The following is a 17,722-nucleotide window of genomic DNA, read 5'->3' as shown; positions in this document are numbered from 1 at the left end:
GGAACCCCGAGCTCGAGTTCAGTATTCATTCGGAGGTTCAATAGTTGGCTTCGCCTTCGCCATCTCATCGGTAGGCAAGTGGAAAGCTTTTCGAGCACGCGATCATCAATTAAATTGACTCTTTATATCAGCAACCCTATTAAAAGTAAACAATTTGTATTTCACAAATGCTTGAAATCTTTATGGAACATAGATTAGCTGCTGATGACCAGCATTTTTTATTTTCATTTATTCATTTGATAATTTTGTTTCTGTAATAAAGTCAAACTTGTTTACAAAACAAGAACTTTGCGCACCTTTAATCTATCTTTTGATATTAAGCTACAAACTTCAGAATCTCAAACTTACAAAATCTATTAACAGATTATTACGGACAAACAAAAGAAGTCAAGCCAGTATTAAACAAAAACAAAATCAATATTTGGCAAAAAATAAGAATTATAGTATAGCTGCTCAGTATGCAGTTTCCATTATTATTTGGCCTCCTTCTGACTGGAACATTATATTCCCAGTTGGAATTGGCCGAAGGATCAAAAATCCTGGCTGTGTATGCCTTTCCGGGTAAAGTATTTTAAGATATGTACAAAGCCAACTTATGGCTTATGTTGTGGAAAATATTTTAGGAAAATCACATTTTATGATGCACACTGCTTTGATAAGGGAACTTGTCGAAAGTGGTCATCAGGTGACCATGGTAACAGCTTTTAGTCTGGAGAAAGAGCAACTTGGCAGCAACTACACGGAGATCTTGATAGAACCGGTCTACGATTTCTGGCACGATGGTGAGTGGAGCTTGATTTAATGATCATCATATTTACGTTTGGAACCAGTTAAGCTGAACTTTGGAGCCCAACACCTATTCGAGCTGACCCGCATGACCAACTATGATTTCCTCAAAATGCTGGAGATTATCGGCCTCAAGACCACCGAACATGCCCTGCGGCAGCCCAAGGTTCGGTCTCTCATTCATGCCGAGCAAAAGGAAGGAGTCTTCGATCTTCTCCTGGCCGAGCAGTTCTATCAGGAGGCCTTCTTGGCACTGGCTCATCTGTACAAAATACCCGTGGTGACCACGAGCACTTTGGGCTATGAGAATCACATGAGTCAGATGATGGGTCTGATTACACCTTGGTCCTTTGTACCACACGGTTTTATGCCCTTCACCGATCGCATGAGTTTCCTGGAGAGGGTGAAGAACTCCTATGCATCCTTCTACGAAGACATGGACAGGCTGCTAAACTATTTTCCGAAAATGGATGCGGTGGCCAGGGAGTTCTTTGGACCCGTACTGAGTGAGTTACGGTAATGGTTTATCTGAGAACATACACCTGAGTACAGTGTTTTCCAGCCGAGGTGCCCAAGGTCAAGCACATGGAGCGTCAAATCTCAGTGATGCTACTAAACAGTCACGCACCGCTGACCACGGCACGTCCCACAGTGGACGCCATGGTGCCAGTGGGCGGGATGCACATCTATCCACCCAAACCGCTGCCGGCTGACATGCAAGCCCTCTTGGATGGCGCCACCGAGGGGGCCATCTTCTTCAGCCTGGGCAGCAATGTCCAGAGCAAGGACATGCCCGTGGAAATGCTGCGATTGTTCCTGCAGGTATTCGGTTCGCTCAAGCAGCGGGTATTGTGGAAATTCGAGGATGAGAGCATTAGCCAATTGCCAGATAACGTGATGGTCAGGAAGTGGCTGCCACAGGCCGACATTCTGGCCCATCGTCATGTGAAGGTATTCATTACCCACGGTGGCTTATTTGGCACCCAGGAGGGAGTGCATTATGCTGTGCCCATGCTGGGTATACCCTTCTACTGTGATCAGGTATTTGTATATTTCACTAATTATATAAATAACTGCTTCTATAGGAATATATTATGTTGCAGCACCTTAATATGAACAAAGCGGTTTTGGGCGGATATGCCATTAGTCTGCACTTCCAATCGATTACCGAGGAAATCCTGCGGCACTCCTTGGACCAACTTATCCATAATGTGACCTACAAAGAGAACGTTCAGAGGGTATCGGATATTTTCCGCGATCGTCCGCTGGAGCCGCGAAAAAGTGCCGTCTATTGGATCGAATATGTCATCCGGCATCGAGGTGCTTCACATATGAGATCCGCAGGCCTGGATCTCAACTGGTTCCAATTCTATTTGCTGGATGTCATAGCATTTGTGGCTATCATTGCTTTAGCTGGCGTCATGGCTCTCTCATTGGCCATTCGATTACTGATGGGCAGTAATAAGAAACACAGGAAAGCTAAGCAAAATTAAAGTATTTTAAGGGTTTATTTAAACAAATTACTTTAAAAATGTTTGAGAAATACAATATCTTCAATAAAATCTTAATATATTAGTATATGTTTCTGTCTATATCTTCTATTTCGCATCGAAAAGTCAAACGATTTACTAGTTTCGTTGAAAAGTATCTAACAGGTAGAAAAAACGATATTATCTGATAGTCGAGGATTGTCTCTCTTGCTAATGATATGGATAAAGATAGTTTGAAAACTTACGTACCTAGACAACCAGCAAATAGATTACCCAAAACAACGAATACGACCTTAAGAAAGAATAACTTTCTATTATCCGCAAGAAATCTAACGTTTCCATGATGATAAGGGATATTTTGTAGAGCACGCTGATGAAGTGCCCCGTTTTGATAATAAAGAGCTCTCTCGTTTTTTTCGCACGAACCTCACATTTGCTATTCTCTAGGGTTCTAAAAGCGTACATAAACATATACATAAACATTATATGTATATAAACATATAAAGCCGATCTACAGAGAGGCCCAAACGAAACGATCTATCTGAACGCATTCGCAGTCGTTCGAGAGCGGTCCACTGAGTCGGTTGCTGGTTGCTACTAGTGTCGTTTAATCAAAATGGTATGTTGATATGTTGTAAATAAGCTTTTGAAGCTCTCGTTTATGTATAAATTAAATTAAAGGAAAAGCTTTGAAATCGTAATAGACGCAAGTTCCGAAACTTAAACTAAAGTTACCTGTTATCGCCGAATACTATTTGAGTTCAAATGAAGGACTGTTTCATGCTGCATTTAAGCTTCAATTTAGATAATGATTATAAATATTTTGCATTTTACAGTCTTTGAAAAGTGCTCTGCACATATTTCTCCTAAGTCTGGTTGCTCTTCAGCAACTAGAGTTGGGTACCGGTTCCCGCATCTTGGCAGCATTCTTTTTTCCTGGCAAGAGTCACTTCATGATGACCAATGCCATCATACGGGAGCTGGTGAAGCAAGGACATGAGGTTACTTTTATTACTCCGTTTTCCTTGGCCAAGGAAAAACTTGGATCAAATTATAAGGAAATTGTGATTCCTCAATACGATTTTTGGCCAGAAAGTGAGTATGGTTGCTAATTGATAAAACATGTATTAACTTAATCACTTGCACATAGTTAAGGAGATGACCAATAAGAACACCGTTTTGGAAATGACAGATTTGCCAACTTTTGCATTCCTGCGAATGGTCAATGTGATGGGTATCCACACCACGGATTTCGCACTGGAACAACCGGAGATTCAGGCAGTAATCAATGAGAAGAACAAAATTGGCAAATACGATCTGCTGCTGGCGGAGCAGTTCTTCAACGAGGGTGCCCTCATCCTGGGACACTTGTACCAGATCCCAACCATAACTATTTCGACATTTGGTAATGCCAACCACCTTAGTCAGCTATTTGGGGTAGTGTCTCCTTGGTCATATGTACCACACGCTTATATGCCCTATACGGATCGCATGACTTTGTGGGAACGCATCGGCAATGTGGCCATGAGTGCAGCCGAGGATCTCGTCAGAGAGTTCTCCTACTACCCCGGTCAGGATGCGGTCTTAAAGAAGCACTTCTCCAAGCTACTCGACAGAGTACCGACCATCAAAGAACTCGAACGTAATATCTCAGCCATTCTGTTGAACAGCTACATGCCACTGGCATCTTCGAGACCGATGGCATATAATATGATCCCAGTGGGCGGTTTGCACATTCAACCACCGAAGGCACTACCGGAGCATCTACAAAAATTCCTGGACGGAGCCACACATGGTGCCATTTACTTTAGCTTGGGTGAGTGTCCTTAACCCTGCGACTTTAAATCTAAAAACACTAATGACTTCATCTATTTTTCGCATAGGTTCCCAGGTGAGAAGTGCCGACTTGCCGCCTGAGAAGCTCAAAGTATTCCTGGAAGTCTTTGGCAGTCTGAAGCAACGCGTTCTCTGGAAATTCGAAGATGAATCTCTGCCCAATTTGCCGGCTAACGTTAAGGTGCAAAGTTGGTTACCTCAGGGCGACATTCTGGCGCACCCGAATGTCAAGGTTTTCATTGCCCATGGAGGACTCTTCGGCACCCAGGAGGCGGTGTACAATGGTGTTCCCATATTGGGAATGCCAGTCTACTGTGATCAGCATCAGAACATTAACCAGGGTAAGAGTGCAGAATATGCACTGGGACTGGATTACCGGAAAGTCACGGTGGAGGAGTTGCGAGGTCTGCTGATGGAACTGATTGAGAATCCAAAGTATAGGAATAACATTAAGAAGGCCTCCCGGATATTCCGCGATCGACCACTCGGTGCCATGGATACGGCCATATATTGGATCAACTATGTGATCGAGCACCGAGGTGCTCCTCATCTGGTGGCCGCTGGTGTACATCTACCCTGGTACCAGTTCTACCTACTGGACATTGTGGGTCTAGGTCTCGCTGTGATCCTGTTGCCAATCGTAGTTCTAATCCTGATCTGCCGCAGGAGCTCCAAGCCGAAGAGCACTCCGACGAAGAAGAAGACCAAGAAGAATTAGAACCAAAACTTGAGTTTTATTTTGTTGTTAACAAAAGAGGCTACAATTATGTTAGATAGTTTCTTGTAATAAATTTTGGATAATTTCGTAATACATTTCTAGGGCACTAGACAGCTGGTAATTGATAACAAAGCTAACGAGTAGCGTGCAAAGACCGCCAGCAACTAACTGAACTGGATGCTGAAATAGGTCAGGAGAATTAGCTTGGGATCGGGATCTTCGCAGGGCCTTTCTTCTCTATTTTCCGGCCATTTCATAAGCTTGTTTTTTTTTTCGTGTGTATTCTTGTGCCTTGTGTGTTGTGTGAGTGTCGTGTGTGTTTGAGTGTGTTTCGGTGTGGGCAAGCGGCGATCTCTACTGGCTAATGACCATGGACTTCTTTACCTTCTTCTCCTTCCTCTCATGAGTGATGGTCACTTCCTCTGCGAAAAAAAAGAAAATGGGTTAATATAACCTAGCTGCGGATGAAGTGGACTGGCTTATCCTCACCCTCGAACTTGCTGGGCAGCTGCTTGACGGTCTCGATAGTCTTGACGTTCTTCTCGCCGGGCTCGATGATCTCCTCCTCGTACTCCTCGATAATCTCCTCCTCGTCGGTGTCATCGGGATTGGACTTCTGGCTGGGCACTGGATCGTAAACGGTCTTCACGGCCTTCTTCACGATGCCTTCGGATGTCACGGTGGTGTAGTGGTACTCGGTGCCACCTTCGATCTTAATGGTCTCCACGGTGGTCACATCTCCGGGATTTTCGGAAGGAACGATCTTCTTGGTACCCGACTCGGACTTGAGCTTCTTGGTGGTGGAGACGTTCTTGTGCTTCTCGGCGTCCTTCAGGGTCTTCTTGTACTGGCGGATCTCCTCCTCGGTGAGTTCCACCTCCTCCTCCTCGTAGACAGTCTTCGAGGTGGTGATGGTCTTGCCAGAATCCAGCTGCGTGGAATAGGTGTACTCCACACCGCCGGGCACACGCTTCGAGGCCACAGAGGTGGTATCGTTCTGGAAGAAATCAGCGGGTGGTGGTGGAGCCGATGACTTGGGCTTCTTCTTCTGCTTCTTGTCGCTGGACGAGGTGTTCGAGGTGGTAGTGATAGCCTTGACGTTCTGCTCCTGCAGCGAGTTCTTGCGCACGGTGCGATTGTTCTCGGTGATCTCGATGTTCTGAGTCACCGACACCCTGCGCTCTGATGTCGTGGTGGAGTTGGTCTGCTCATCATAGTTCTGCACCAGATTCTTCTGCTGCTTCTGGACGATGCGACGGGAGGATTCCGTGGAATCGGTAGAGTCCACCGACGACTTCCTGGTCACGTTCTTCTTGTTCTTGTTCAACTTGGCGGCCGTCTTCTCATCCACCTCGGTTGGAACGGAGTCGTAGAAGGTTTTGGTGCGAGAGCTGCGAGTTCCATCCTCGTTGATGGTGGTGTACACCTCCTCGTAGCCACCCTCGATGGCGCGGGTCAGCATGGTGGTGCGCTCATCGATGCGAATCTCCTTGCCCAGACGCTTCTGGACCAGCTTCTTGTTCTCCTGCTCCTTCTTCAGATCCTCCTCGCTAACGGGCTTGGGATCCCAGAAGGTTCGCACCTGGGTCTTGATGGTTCCATTGGGCTGCGGAGAGGTGGTGATCACCTCGTAGCCACCCTCGATCACCTTGTACGTGGTGGTGGCACCCGTGGCCTTGTCGAACTCCACCTTACCGTCTTCGATGTCCGCGGAGGTCAGTAGCTCTGTGGTGTGTGGATGCATGTGTGTATAGTATATATGGCATATAAGGCGATATCATCCCAAGCTCCTGAGTGTGTGTTTGCATCTAGGGTTATCCAAAGCACTTGCGGCTTACATCTAGTATTAGCTCTTGTCTTACACTATATGCTAAGTTTAAGATATTGCATGTGTTTCCTTTGTAAGGCAGCGTGGTATTTGGGTAAACCAAGGGACCCTTAGACGATATCAAAAAAGTCGTGGAGCTATATGGCCTCAAGAAATATAACCTACTATGCATTTTAAAAGAGTTTTCTCTTTTAAACATTTACTTTCAAAGACTCAAGCGATATAAAGTTAATGAAAACCTATTTATATACTTTTGAAATCCTGTGTGCTCTGATAATTGTTGCATTAATAATTTAATATAAATATATAAATTTAGTTCGTTTCGATTTGATTACTTTACTTTCGTCTAAGAGCCACTTAGCAAGCAATTTGTACAGCATTTATCGTGGCATACGCTTTGTACTTCCTCGGATCTGTCTATCAATCGTCGGGTTTAGACGTGGACGGGTTGGGGTTCGGTATCCAGATTGGGTTCCAGCCGCCGATACTGCGACTTGCAGCGGCACGCCAGGTGTGGCAGGCAGCTGTAGTGCATCAGCAGCTTCAGTAATTGCTATTTGAACTTGCGTGCGGACCTCTGTTTGCCGCTCTTGGAGACGCTGCCATTTCCGCCGCCTGGCTGCATCCTGATGTGCTGCTCTGTTGGCTGCGGTTGTGGTTGTGGTCTCGGTTCCAGTTCCGGTTCCGCTTGGGGCTGCGGTTTCTCCTGTCGCTTCTGTGGATTTTGTTTCAAGGAGGCATTGGGGGAAGCTGAAGCATTCGCAGGCTGTTTGTTAGTTGCTGGGGAGTTGGTGGGATGCGACTGGTCGAGATGGGAGCCATTCCCAGTCGCCCCATTCGCTTTCATCGCCTTTGAAGTTGGTGATTTCTCGGGCGGATGCAGCAGTATGCTGGCGGCTTCGTTTAGCAATCGAGCTGAGCTTAGTGGGTTAGCGGGATCACTATCGTTATCATTATCTGTAAATGTGGTTAGGGGTAACGAGACAGTAGTTTTAATTCGATTCAGCTACATCGTCTGCGTTGCTGTATTGCTGGTGATGGCTGAAGATGGCTGATGGCTAAGATGCGATGGGTGAATGGTGCTGGCTCTTATGGCTATGTGATGGTTCTAAGACCCAAGACTTAGACACAATGCTTGCCATGGCTAAGATGGCTTAAAAGTACACAACTGAAAAGGTGACAACATGGGAAAGAAGAACGTAACTTAACTTAATTGCTAAAATAAAAATGCAAATTCGAAAACATAGTTTCATAAATTGAAAATTTTTTGTTTGTGTTGTTTGGGATTTCTTTGTTGTTCTTGTTGTTGTTGTTCTCGAATAAATATTACGACAATATTTGCAAAATGTAAATTATAACATAAATGGTATATATACGTATATAGATAGAAATTTTAGGCTGCCAAAACACTTGAAACAAACATTTAACGCTCAGCTCGAATTCGATCCGAAAAGTGGTCGAAAAGGGGGCGGGGCACTTCGCACACACACTCTAACTCACACATAAACACACACACACATAGATACATATACACAATAGCCACAACATGTGGGCTACAATTTCATTTTTGATTTTTACTTTATTTTAAATGGTTTTCGTTTATCTTTTCCAGAGTTATTGTATACACTCATTGTTTGCGTTTTATTCATAGGAAAAACATATGTACATATGTGTTTGGGGGCGGCAGAGGGAAAAAGGGTAGTCAGGGGTGGGATAGGTGGGGCAAGGACAGGAAATGGCCTTTATGCCACAATGAGTTTTGATGCAGATGAGCTGGAAAGTCATCGCCATAAATCGGTAAGCACACGACTGGGTGAAAGTACAAAAATTTCAATTAAAACACAATGAAGTGTAAAACTTTGTGGCCGGGCCTCATTTTTTCTCGATTTTGTCCAAGGGCTTGGCAGGGGCAGGGGGAGGGGCAGGGCATTGGGGCAACTGTGCCAAGTGTGTCGCCCACATACACATCGCATCACATCACGTATGTCGAGAGCAGCAGCAGTAGCAGTAGCAGCAGTGCAAAAAGTTTAATTTGAAAACTTAATTAAAATTTCTCTGCTTTCTCGCTCATTCTTTTTAACAAGATGCGCGCGTGTGTGTGTGTGTGTGTGCGTGTGTGGACGGGGGGGTGGGTGGCTGTAACAGGGAAGGCAAATAAAAATTGCATTTATGACACTCTGAAGAATTCGTTTCGACAACATTTTTTGGCCAAACCTTAAATTTCAATTAGACCGGCGGCTCCTTGACATTGGCAACAGTTCGCCTGCCTCCCAAAGGTGGGGAGGGAGGGGGGATAAAATACGATTGTGTGCGTGTTTGGGGTTTTCATTTTAGGGTGGAGAAGGGGTGGGTGTTAAGTGTGTACGTGTGTGCGCGTGTACAAGAAAAAAATGGCAACAAAACGACGAATAACGAACGATTTGCATTTGTTTGTTCTGTTTAGTTTCGGTTTTGTATCTATGAGCTACCAGTTTCTTCCGACTCCTTATCGGTCTTCCTCTCCAGCGTCTGCGATATTTTCTTCCAGATATTCTCGAACGAATCGGCGCCGGTGTAGTCAATCTGTCCAGACTCCCAGCACTGGCGGCGCATCTGGTTCTCGTAGGCCTCCTGTTCGGGAGTGCGCTGCTGACCGATGCGTAGCTGTGACAGAGCACCAGCCAGACCCGCCTGAAAGTATGTTAATTAAATTGATTAAGAGCTTGATTGCATTATGATGGAGCAAGGGAGGAGAATATACATATGCAGTCGGGTGGTATATTACGACATTTCATGCACTACGGGTTAAACATTTACTAGCACTAGTACGCAGACGAGCGGTTGACAACATTGAGATGTTAGTTACGGTGCACAGGGCGTATGATTAATGTGACAACAGAAGTGCTACTCGAGGCATAAATCAAGTATACGACGCGTTGAGCTCCGGCTGCTTGCGTTTGCAATGCGTGTCCCAGCAACTCTCGGGCAGATTACTATGTGAAAGTGGGCCGAATGCAGGAGATGCAGGTGGCTATAAAATGCGCATGCAACACGAGGATGGAGTGCCGGCTTTTGCTGCGTTTGGGTTTCAAAATGATGATGATGTTGATTATGTTGTAGGGTAGCGAGGCCCCCCATATTCCATCTACATTAATGCTTGACCAGGTGCCAGGCCAACTAATAATAAATCAACAAATGCCCCTTATCCAGGCCACAAACACAACGCTGAACCATGAACCAAGAACCATGGACCAAGGACCATGAACAATGAACGATGACCGAAGGACAATGAAGACGACAATGACAATTCGTATGCAAAACAGTGACTAGACGAAAACCAGGACATTACATTATCACTATCACTTGGACTAGCACTTTTACACTTGCACACCGTTATCCAATGCATTTGGTTTGTTTGGTTGGGAATCGGGATTCCTACACAGAAAAAATTCCAATTTGTAACTAAATATTCTGATATTTCCATATATAAGCATGAAGTCCATTTTGCATGAGGTGCCAGGAAAATCATAAATAATAAGTTCTAGCATTTGCTTAGGGCTATGTTGGATTTGAAAAACCCATACAACCATTAGGGAATTTTTTTTTTCTGTGTAGTTCTCAGGCCGGGTTTGGATTGATTGCCTTTACCTCAGGCGGCGTTGTGGCTGCAACTTCATGTTCTTGTTGGTGGCTTGTCGCTTTTTCTACTGTCTGACTATGCACGGAATGATGAGGCGTGGGCGTTAGCGTGGGCGTGGCAGTGGGCGTGGCTGTGGCAGTGGGCGTGGCTGTGTCGGAGGAGTAGGAGGCGTGTTCAGGTGGCTGTGAAATGTTTAGCTCATTGCTATTCACATCTACGAATGAAAAGTCTTCGGCATTGGCAGTGGCATTGGCATTGTGGGCTTGGTTTTGAATTTGGGGCAGAGGCCTCGTCGGCGCAGGTGGGTGGCATGCATCGTCATGATGCCAGTCAGTGGCATTTGCATTTGCAATCGTGCTATCATTCTCATGCGCAGCTGCATCCGCATTCCCATTGTCCTGGCTGTGATTCTGGCTGGGATTGTGGTGCTGCTGCTGGTGCTGGTGGCGCTGTTGCTCCTGCTCCTGCTCCTGCGGCTCCTTCTCCAGATTCTCATAGTAATCTGCCCAAGGATCGCGGAACTGGCGCACATGCAACAGGTGGTGGTGCAGCTTCTGCTGCTGGTAGAACTCATGCTGCTGCCGCTGATGCAGCTCATCCGCCGCGAATTCGCTTTGCGTGCGTATTATATTTAGGCAAAGGCACTGAGACAATGTTAGATATACAGAGTTATATGCGATACGGCAGTCCACGTATTATTTATGGCAAAGTATAAATTTACAGAATGCGCAACACAGGAGAGCAGAGTTCAAAAAATAGAGAGTAAATGAAAAGTAAATCAATTTGCAAAAAATAAAGAACCCAACGGCACGAACATAACAAAGGGAGAAAAAGAAAAGTACACACAGCAAAATTTGATAAATTAATAATATAAAAAAAATTATTTATTTCTCTTAAATTAAATGAATTTGGAATAAGATAAAATTTATTTTTCCATTCTATATCAAAATTTCTTTGTGTGTATCAAGAGAGAGGAGATCCCCACGAATGCGTGCTAGTGTGTGTGTGTGTGTGTTTGTTTGTGTTATGGGATATATCTAATGATTCAGTTGAGTTTTTTTTTTGGCATCACCCGCAACCGACCATCTTGATTTGAATCATTTCCATCTATCGATGGCGTAAACCGAAACATTTTCCTGGCTCTTTGCCAAATCGATGCAAATTAGAAAGGAAAAGAAAACAGAAAGAAAGTGAACACTAAGACGAGCACTCACACACACACACACACACGAGAGACACACACAGTTGCACAAATATTACAGAAAAAATACAGAAGAAATAAATTGAGAATTGGTCTGCCTATGGTGCCAAAAAAGTGAAAGAAAATATACAAAAAAAAGGAAAATGGGTTACTCTGGGGCGTGGCTGCTAATCGAGAAAAAATCAACAGAAAATTGCAAACCAATACAAAAAAATAAAAATAAATAAAACGAAAACAAAGTATATTCAAACCGAGTTGATAGAAAAGAGGCGGGAAATGAAACGATATCGAGGCCAGCTATCGGCAAAAAACAAATGGCAAATAGATCGAAATTGAGTTTGTTTGCTTGGGTTATTTACTTGGCGCACAGAAAGATGACTGAATCGTTAGCTAAATAAATAAATAAATATTTAAGTTATAATTAAGATATTTACACAGGGCTGTGCTCAAGGTATCTACAGATCTGGTGCGATATGTGCGATTCGGCAATTGAAGATCTGCTTACCTCTAAAGTAGTGGACCCTTGGGCCATTTCTCCCGCGGGTCGATCACTAGCAACATTTCCTGGCGTTTGCTTGCGATTAGCGTGTTAGAAAACGAAGCAGGGTTTTTTGTTTTTGAGATTTGGAGCAAATACATTGGGTTAGACAGTAAAAATCAAAGGGTTAGCTTCAGTCTGGCGTTCAAAAACAAGGGAAGACATAAGATCATTTGGGGGCACCAAGTAACGCTGGAAATTTCCAAAATGTGCGTTATCCATTGTATAAATAGCACTTACCATTTCGGTGGACAGGGACTGGATGACATTTTCGCAAAAGATGTTCCACCACAGCTGAATCAAATCCTGGGCATGAGCATACTCCGACGAAACGCTGGCCACCTTTGTTTCCGAGTTGAACTGAATCAGCCAGGGCTTCAGCTTGCCGGCAAAATGCAAAATCTTAATCTTATCTCTGAACCTGCAAGCAAACAAATGCCATTACAAACTGCTTTTCCATTCCACAGAGATAGCGAACTTACTGTTTGAAGGCGGGCAGATAACAGTACGAGGCATAAGCCGTCACATTGTACACAAATGGCAAATGCTTCTTAATGTCCGCCGTCGACCAGTCGGCAAAGAACTGATTCAGCAGACCCTGGTCACCGCCATCGAAGCTGCCATTCTTCACGGCAAACTCTGTGATCTGGGCAAAGGTGTCCACGCTAGGTTTGAACACAAACACGCCGGAATTGAAGCAATCCGGCCAGCTGACATCCGGAGCAGCCGACAGTTCCTCGCGCTCGAAGAGCTCATCGCAGTTTTGCAAGACCTACGAAATCAAATTGAAAGTAGTTATTTAAGTCTTTGTTAGCTCACAAGTTACATGTTGTGCCCTTGGAATACTTCATATCTTACCAGTGTGTCCGCATCCAGGAAGACGCACTTCTCAAACTGAACGAGGCGCCAGCAGTGGAGTTTTGTGAAGGTCACGCCTAGTTCGGGTCGCGAGAGGAGCGCCAGATTGGCGGCATCCTGTGAGTCGAGCACATTGACCTCCTGCACCACATTGTAGACCTCCTTCAGTCGGTCGCGCATCGCCTGCGAGACATTGGGCGTGACCAGAACGGCCAGCTGGTGGGCGGTCTTGGCCCTTTTCAGTGAGTGGGCCAAGACCAAGGCACCCAGTGAGTACGTGTCATTTGTCGTCAGCGTCACCCAAGCGAATTCTATTCGAAACGAGAGATGGAGATACAATTGCAAATTAAACGCTATCGATGGAGTAGCCAAGAGAGATGAGATATATAGCTAAAGTCAGAGATACAAATTGGGTTACAACACAAAAAGATACTGTTGCGCACTGCACGTTTCACTGCAGCAGTTGGCTGTATTTATTAGTTTCGGATTCAGCAAAAAACGTTACGGATTATAAATAAACAAGCGATTGTTCGGGTTCCCCATTCGAAATAGAACAGATATATAGATATATATGTTCAAGTGGTGTGTGCAGATCTCCAACTGCGTCAGCATCGCCCACATGCAACCAAAATTCATTTGCTTTGTTAGCGAGGATAAAATTGCAAAAAACAAAAAAAAACAAAAAAAATAATAAAGATCCATTAATGAATTGGCAAAATCGAGCTGAGCATATTTCAGGCGCGTCCGAACGGGCAATTAGAATTTTGCGTAGTTGGCATTTAGTTGGGCAAAAAAGCTGTAGATAATTATTCATGGCGCTGGCTAGGATATACATATGAATGTATCTATATACACGTTTATGAGGCGATTATGAGTTTGATTTTTTTTTGTTTCGGTGCAGATTTCTCACTCGATGGGGAATTAGTTCTAGAATCCGTATGGTACACAATTTACAAGTGAATTTCGAAGAAATTCTCGTTTCTATAAATTATTAAACCATGCAGATTTGCTGTTTAGATAATTAAAAATTCATTAGAGTTAAAGAGAGAGAGAAGATGTACGAATTATTTTTTATTTCCAATTTTGATTATTGACAAGTAAATGGAATTTAGAACATTATTATTCGGGTATTAATACTACAAATCGATAGATAGATGAATATATATATATACAAGTGTGTATATATATGTTATATTCTTGATACATTTCGTTGTGCTAACTTTAGTCGGGTTAAGTGTCAGATTAGAGTTCTGTTTACATGGGCTTGGTTTTGTTGGTTGTTTGGTTTTAGAGAAGCGAACTGAAAAGGAACTGTGAAGCGTAGGATACAACAAGTAGGTGGATAACAACAACTACCTTCTCGCAGTCAGATACGGATGCGGATACGGATGTGGACACATTTGCGGATGCGGATGCGCATTCTGATGGTAACTGCTGCACAGCGAGCTAATCAGCGGCATTCAAATGCATTCACTAGGCTGAACTTGATCCTAATCTTGATCTTGATCTTGATTTGGACTGAGATCAGGACGATCTATATCCTCCGCCGGATTCTTTAATGTGTGTGTGTGTGTGTGTGTGGGTGAGTGTGACTGGGTCTTGTATTTGCATTGGTGTGTGTGCGAGTGAGAGATACACAGATGCTTTCTTTTCTATTTGCGTTTGTGTGTGCTTGTGAAATGATTCGTTGGGCCTAAAATAAAAATGAAATCATTTACTTTCGGCAAAACTAGAATGAATCTTAATAACTTCTGACTTACCGGATGTGTGTGCGAAAAATGACAAAAAATTTCACAAAACAATAAAACTTATGTGGCAGAACGGTGAAAAGGAATTTTCGGCAATCGTCATAAATTTGGCGATTTAAACAAAATTAAATAAACAACACTCGGTCTAAATATACAAAAATTTCAACAACTGTTGAAATTGTCAAAATGAATGCGTCGCGACATTTTACTTAAACATATGCTTAGCACGTAAACTTAAAAATAGGTAAATTAGCAATTTATGTGACAGCTAACTGTGGGAAAATTCCTTAACTTTTTGACAGTGTAGGGAGAGAGAGAGCTCTCTTCGGAGATATGCTCTCCCTTTAACTCTCTCTTAAGCGCTCTCTTCGCTGAGCAGAGTTTGCGCTCTGTTTTCTACTACCCGCTTTTATCAATTGCGTATGGCCGTAGCACAATAAAGCCGATAAAGCGCCCTGCCAAAGCAATTGGGAAAAAAGGTCGGGGGTCGTGGGCTGCGGGTTGAGCTTTTGGGTCTGGGTCAAGTGACTGAACAAATTCCCGTTCAGGCGTGATGAGGCCCAGATCAGATTAACGCCAGATACCACCATGAATGGGGTCACCAATTAGATGAATGGGCAGCCAAGACCTTGAAGGGGACATCCCTTCCCTCGCTGAAACCCGTTTGTCAGGGTCCCCATTAAAGCATCGCATAATTTGCAGCCGGCGCACAAGAAATGAAGTACAGTCAAGCCTGGCTAGCTCGGCACAATAACTCTATTGCAAATTCTGTATAGTTAGTAGGTTATCCTGTGTGTTTAAGTAGCTTATAATATACCAAACATCACCTTCTACATATATGGTTATGTCTAGCATAGAGTTTGAGTTATCCATGTTGGCCTGTACGCTGGAAGTGCATAATGGTATGCAATGAAGGGAGTGGTCTTGGGAGGAAGTCGTGTCGAGGATCGCCGGCGACACCAACGCACAAATTGGCGAGTGCAAGGCGCGGAACGAGTTCTGCGGGAAACCTCAGCAGGCGGCGTGTGTATCTTGTGGATGCCGATGCTGTATCCGAAAGAGCAGGCCACTAAAAATAGCGCCGGCGATGCGAAGTGAAATGAAATGAGATTGTATCTGCTGGTTGGTAGGCGATGCATTGGATCGCTTCGGTACAGGCGACGCAGCAATTTTAGAAAATTGAATCACCATGGATTCATGGATGTGGCTGTGGATGTGGATGTGTCTGTAGATGACCGAAACGCGAGATGCTGGAGATCCCTGCGGGCTAGAAAATTGAAGGCAGCTGCTGTGGCCGGCCGTAGGTTGATGATTAATGCGGGCATAAATCCGTGCAGATTTAATGGCATTTCCAAGGAAAGAGAAAAATGTGAGAGATCACACACTTTACTAGTGGGCGATGGCGATGCGACACAAAAGAATGTTCTCGGGCGTGGAAAACTTTTTGAAAGGCAAATATAATATTATTTTCGAAACAGACAAAACTTGTTAGCGCCTGTCGCCAGCCATAATTCCGACCCATACATATCGAACTTAAAAATAGAATCACACATCCATGGGGTGTACCACATATAGATTGTGAATATTGTATTGCTTCAAACAAGATCGCCGGACGTCAGCGAATGCGTGTGAAAAATGCCAAGGCGAAGTGCATCCCTTAATGGGCCGCTAATCTCAATGGGCTGCAGATGCGGAAATAATCGCATTGCTGATAAGGCGGATGGATGATAAGGCGGCTGCTAATGGCGCTACGTGGGATTACTGGGTCACCACCCAGCATTGCGACAGGTACAAAGCGCAGAAATCGATGTAATGGAATCACAACAAAACGGAATTAACATAACTGTAAGCTCGCTCTCTCTCCCCATCTATCTCTCTCTCTCTCTCTCTTCTTGAAGGTTATGTGAGCTTCACGTTATCAGCGATTTTGTGCACAAACTTTTCATAAACAAACAAATATGCCAGACGACTGACTGGCAGCGGTTCGGTTTCCAGTGCAATGTTCGCATTTTTGAAATGTTTTCCTGCACGTTAGTGTTTCAAAATAGAGAGAAACTAAGAGCGAAGGGAGAGAGCGACGAAACAGGGGGTGGTGACGGTGATGGTGATGAGGCGGGGGGCCGTGGGCAGAGTCGTACGCTAGTGAAGGTCAGTAAAGGTCGTAGCCACACCAACATCGCGCGCGCTCTATGCTCGATTTATAATTATATATATTATAGTAGTGGGATTATCGCTATGATTTCGATTCAGCTTCTGATTTTGCATTCAAATCGAATTCGGATTTTGCATAACTCCAACCTGAAGCGAGTGTTACGAAATGGAAGGATAGGCGATTTGTTGCTTGATTGATTGATTAGCAGGAAACGCCAAAGGAGCTTTAACTTAGGGCAGGCTGTTTTCTATCGACTTTTCAGTTCTCAGTTTCCAGCTTTAGCCATGCATACACACACACACTCTTTTTTTCTTTTATTTTCTTGCTTTTTTGCTTGCTCTGGATTTGGCTGTGACCCAACTTACTGCTCATTTTGTTAGGATTTTATATGATAGATTTTTTTGGGGGGTTAACTCGATTTTTTCGGGACACTCGCGAGACTTTTCCGGCGGGCGGTGGGCGGCTGAGCTTTCACAATAAATTCGAGAACGAGAGCGGCGTTTGCGATGTGCCTTCCACGAGCGATGACGAGAATCTGAAGCGGCTGTTCGACTGCCGTGGGCATAAATGCCTAAATGCCAATGCAGAGCCACCGGCAGCGCAGTCGACGTCGTTGGCCACCACAAGAAAAGCCGGTGGGAGATTTATTATACCCTCTATATGTGAACTACACAGGGTATATAGTCACGAAGGCAAGTTGGGTAAATGTATAAGTGAGAAAAAATAAAAATAAATAAATAGTGAATTTAAAGTCCCGAGCCAAGGGTCTTTTTAAAAGGATTTAAAAATGTAATTAAAATAATTTTCAACATCCTAGGCTACCGCATTAAAAAAGGAAACACATAAGCTATACATATGGTAAAATACAACATACAACGTACAGCGTACTTTATAGTCGATATACAGGTGCAGTATGAATACTATATTGTTCTTTCTGGTTTCACATAC

General features: G+C 44.1%; 4 protein-coding genes across 11 annotated transcripts; 2 read left to right on the top strand and 2 right to left on the bottom strand.

Moving 5' to 3' along the window:
- The first annotated feature begins 18 nt into the window (after window positions 1–18).
- Window positions 19–2,363, top strand: Ugt49C1 (UDP-glycosyltransferase family 49 member C1). Of its 2 annotated transcripts, none has more exons than NM_137720.4 (6): window positions 19–70; window positions 364–561; window positions 624–782; window positions 831–1,292; window positions 1,349–1,827; window positions 1,890–2,363. In NM_137720.4, the coding sequence occupies exons 2-6, from the start codon at window positions 459–461 to the stop codon at window positions 2,277–2,279; spliced, it is 1,593 nt and encodes a 530-aa protein (NP_611564.2). In that variant the 5' UTR covers window positions 19–70; window positions 364–458; the 3' UTR covers window positions 2,280–2,363. The 2 variants fall into 2 exon arrangements, with proteins under 2 accessions (NP_611564.2, NP_001036565.1); NM_001043100.3 differs by having other exon boundaries at window positions 19–145.
- A 462-nt stretch (window positions 2,364–2,825) lies between these two features.
- Window positions 2,826–4,918, top strand: Ugt49B1 (UDP-glycosyltransferase family 49 member B1). Its single transcript, NM_137719.4, has 4 exons — window positions 2,826–2,895; window positions 3,113–3,371; window positions 3,427–4,092; window positions 4,160–4,918. Exons 1-4 carry the CDS (start codon window positions 2,893–2,895, stop codon window positions 4,828–4,830), a joined length of 1,599 nt encoding a protein of 532 aa, NP_611563.1. The 5' UTR covers window positions 2,826–2,892; the 3' UTR covers window positions 4,831–4,918.
- On the bottom strand, window positions 4,829–17,315 carry CG44245 (uncharacterized protein). 2 transcript variants are annotated; one of them, NM_137718.5, is made up of 3 exons: window positions 17,140–17,315; window positions 5,320–6,555; window positions 4,829–5,252 (listed from the first exon to the last, which is right to left on the bottom strand). In NM_137718.5, exons 1-3 carry the CDS (start codon window positions 17,144–17,146, stop codon window positions 5,185–5,187), a joined length of 1,311 nt encoding a protein of 436 aa, NP_611562.2. In that variant the 5' UTR covers window positions 17,147–17,315; the 3' UTR covers window positions 4,829–5,184. The 2 variants fall into 2 exon arrangements, with proteins under 2 accessions (NP_611562.2, NP_001286669.1); NM_001299740.1 differs by lacking the exon at window positions 17,140–17,315 and having other exon boundaries at window positions 5,320–7,018.
- On the bottom strand, window positions 6,977–17,315 carry Gyg (Glycogenin). 6 transcript variants are annotated; one of them, NM_001299737.1, is made up of 8 exons: window positions 17,140–17,315; window positions 12,875–13,185; window positions 12,499–12,788; window positions 12,257–12,437; window positions 11,984–12,052; window positions 10,286–10,921; window positions 9,127–9,328; window positions 6,977–7,615 (listed from the first exon to the last, which is right to left on the bottom strand). In NM_001299737.1, the coding sequence occupies exons 1-8, from the start codon at window positions 17,144–17,146 to the stop codon at window positions 7,212–7,214; spliced, it is 2,100 nt and encodes a 699-aa protein (NP_001286666.1). In that variant the 5' UTR covers window positions 17,147–17,315; the 3' UTR covers window positions 6,977–7,211. The 6 variants fall into 6 exon arrangements, with proteins under 6 accessions (NP_001286666.1, NP_001286668.1, NP_001286667.1 ...); NM_001299739.1 differs by lacking the exons at window positions 10,286–10,921; window positions 11,984–12,052 and having other exon boundaries at window positions 6,977–7,826; NM_001299738.1 differs by lacking the exons at window positions 6,977–7,615; window positions 10,286–10,921 and having other exon boundaries at window positions 7,909–9,328.
- Window positions 17,316–17,722: the final 407 nt, after the last annotated feature.

This window comes from Drosophila melanogaster, chromosome 2R (genome assembly GCF_000001215.4).
Source record: "Drosophila melanogaster chromosome 2R".
Classification (NCBI taxonomy): Eukaryota; Metazoa; Arthropoda; class Insecta; order Diptera; family Drosophilidae; genus Drosophila; species Drosophila melanogaster.
The sequence above is the reverse complement of the archived record's forward strand: the minus strand, read 5'-3'. Positions and strand labels throughout refer to the sequence as shown.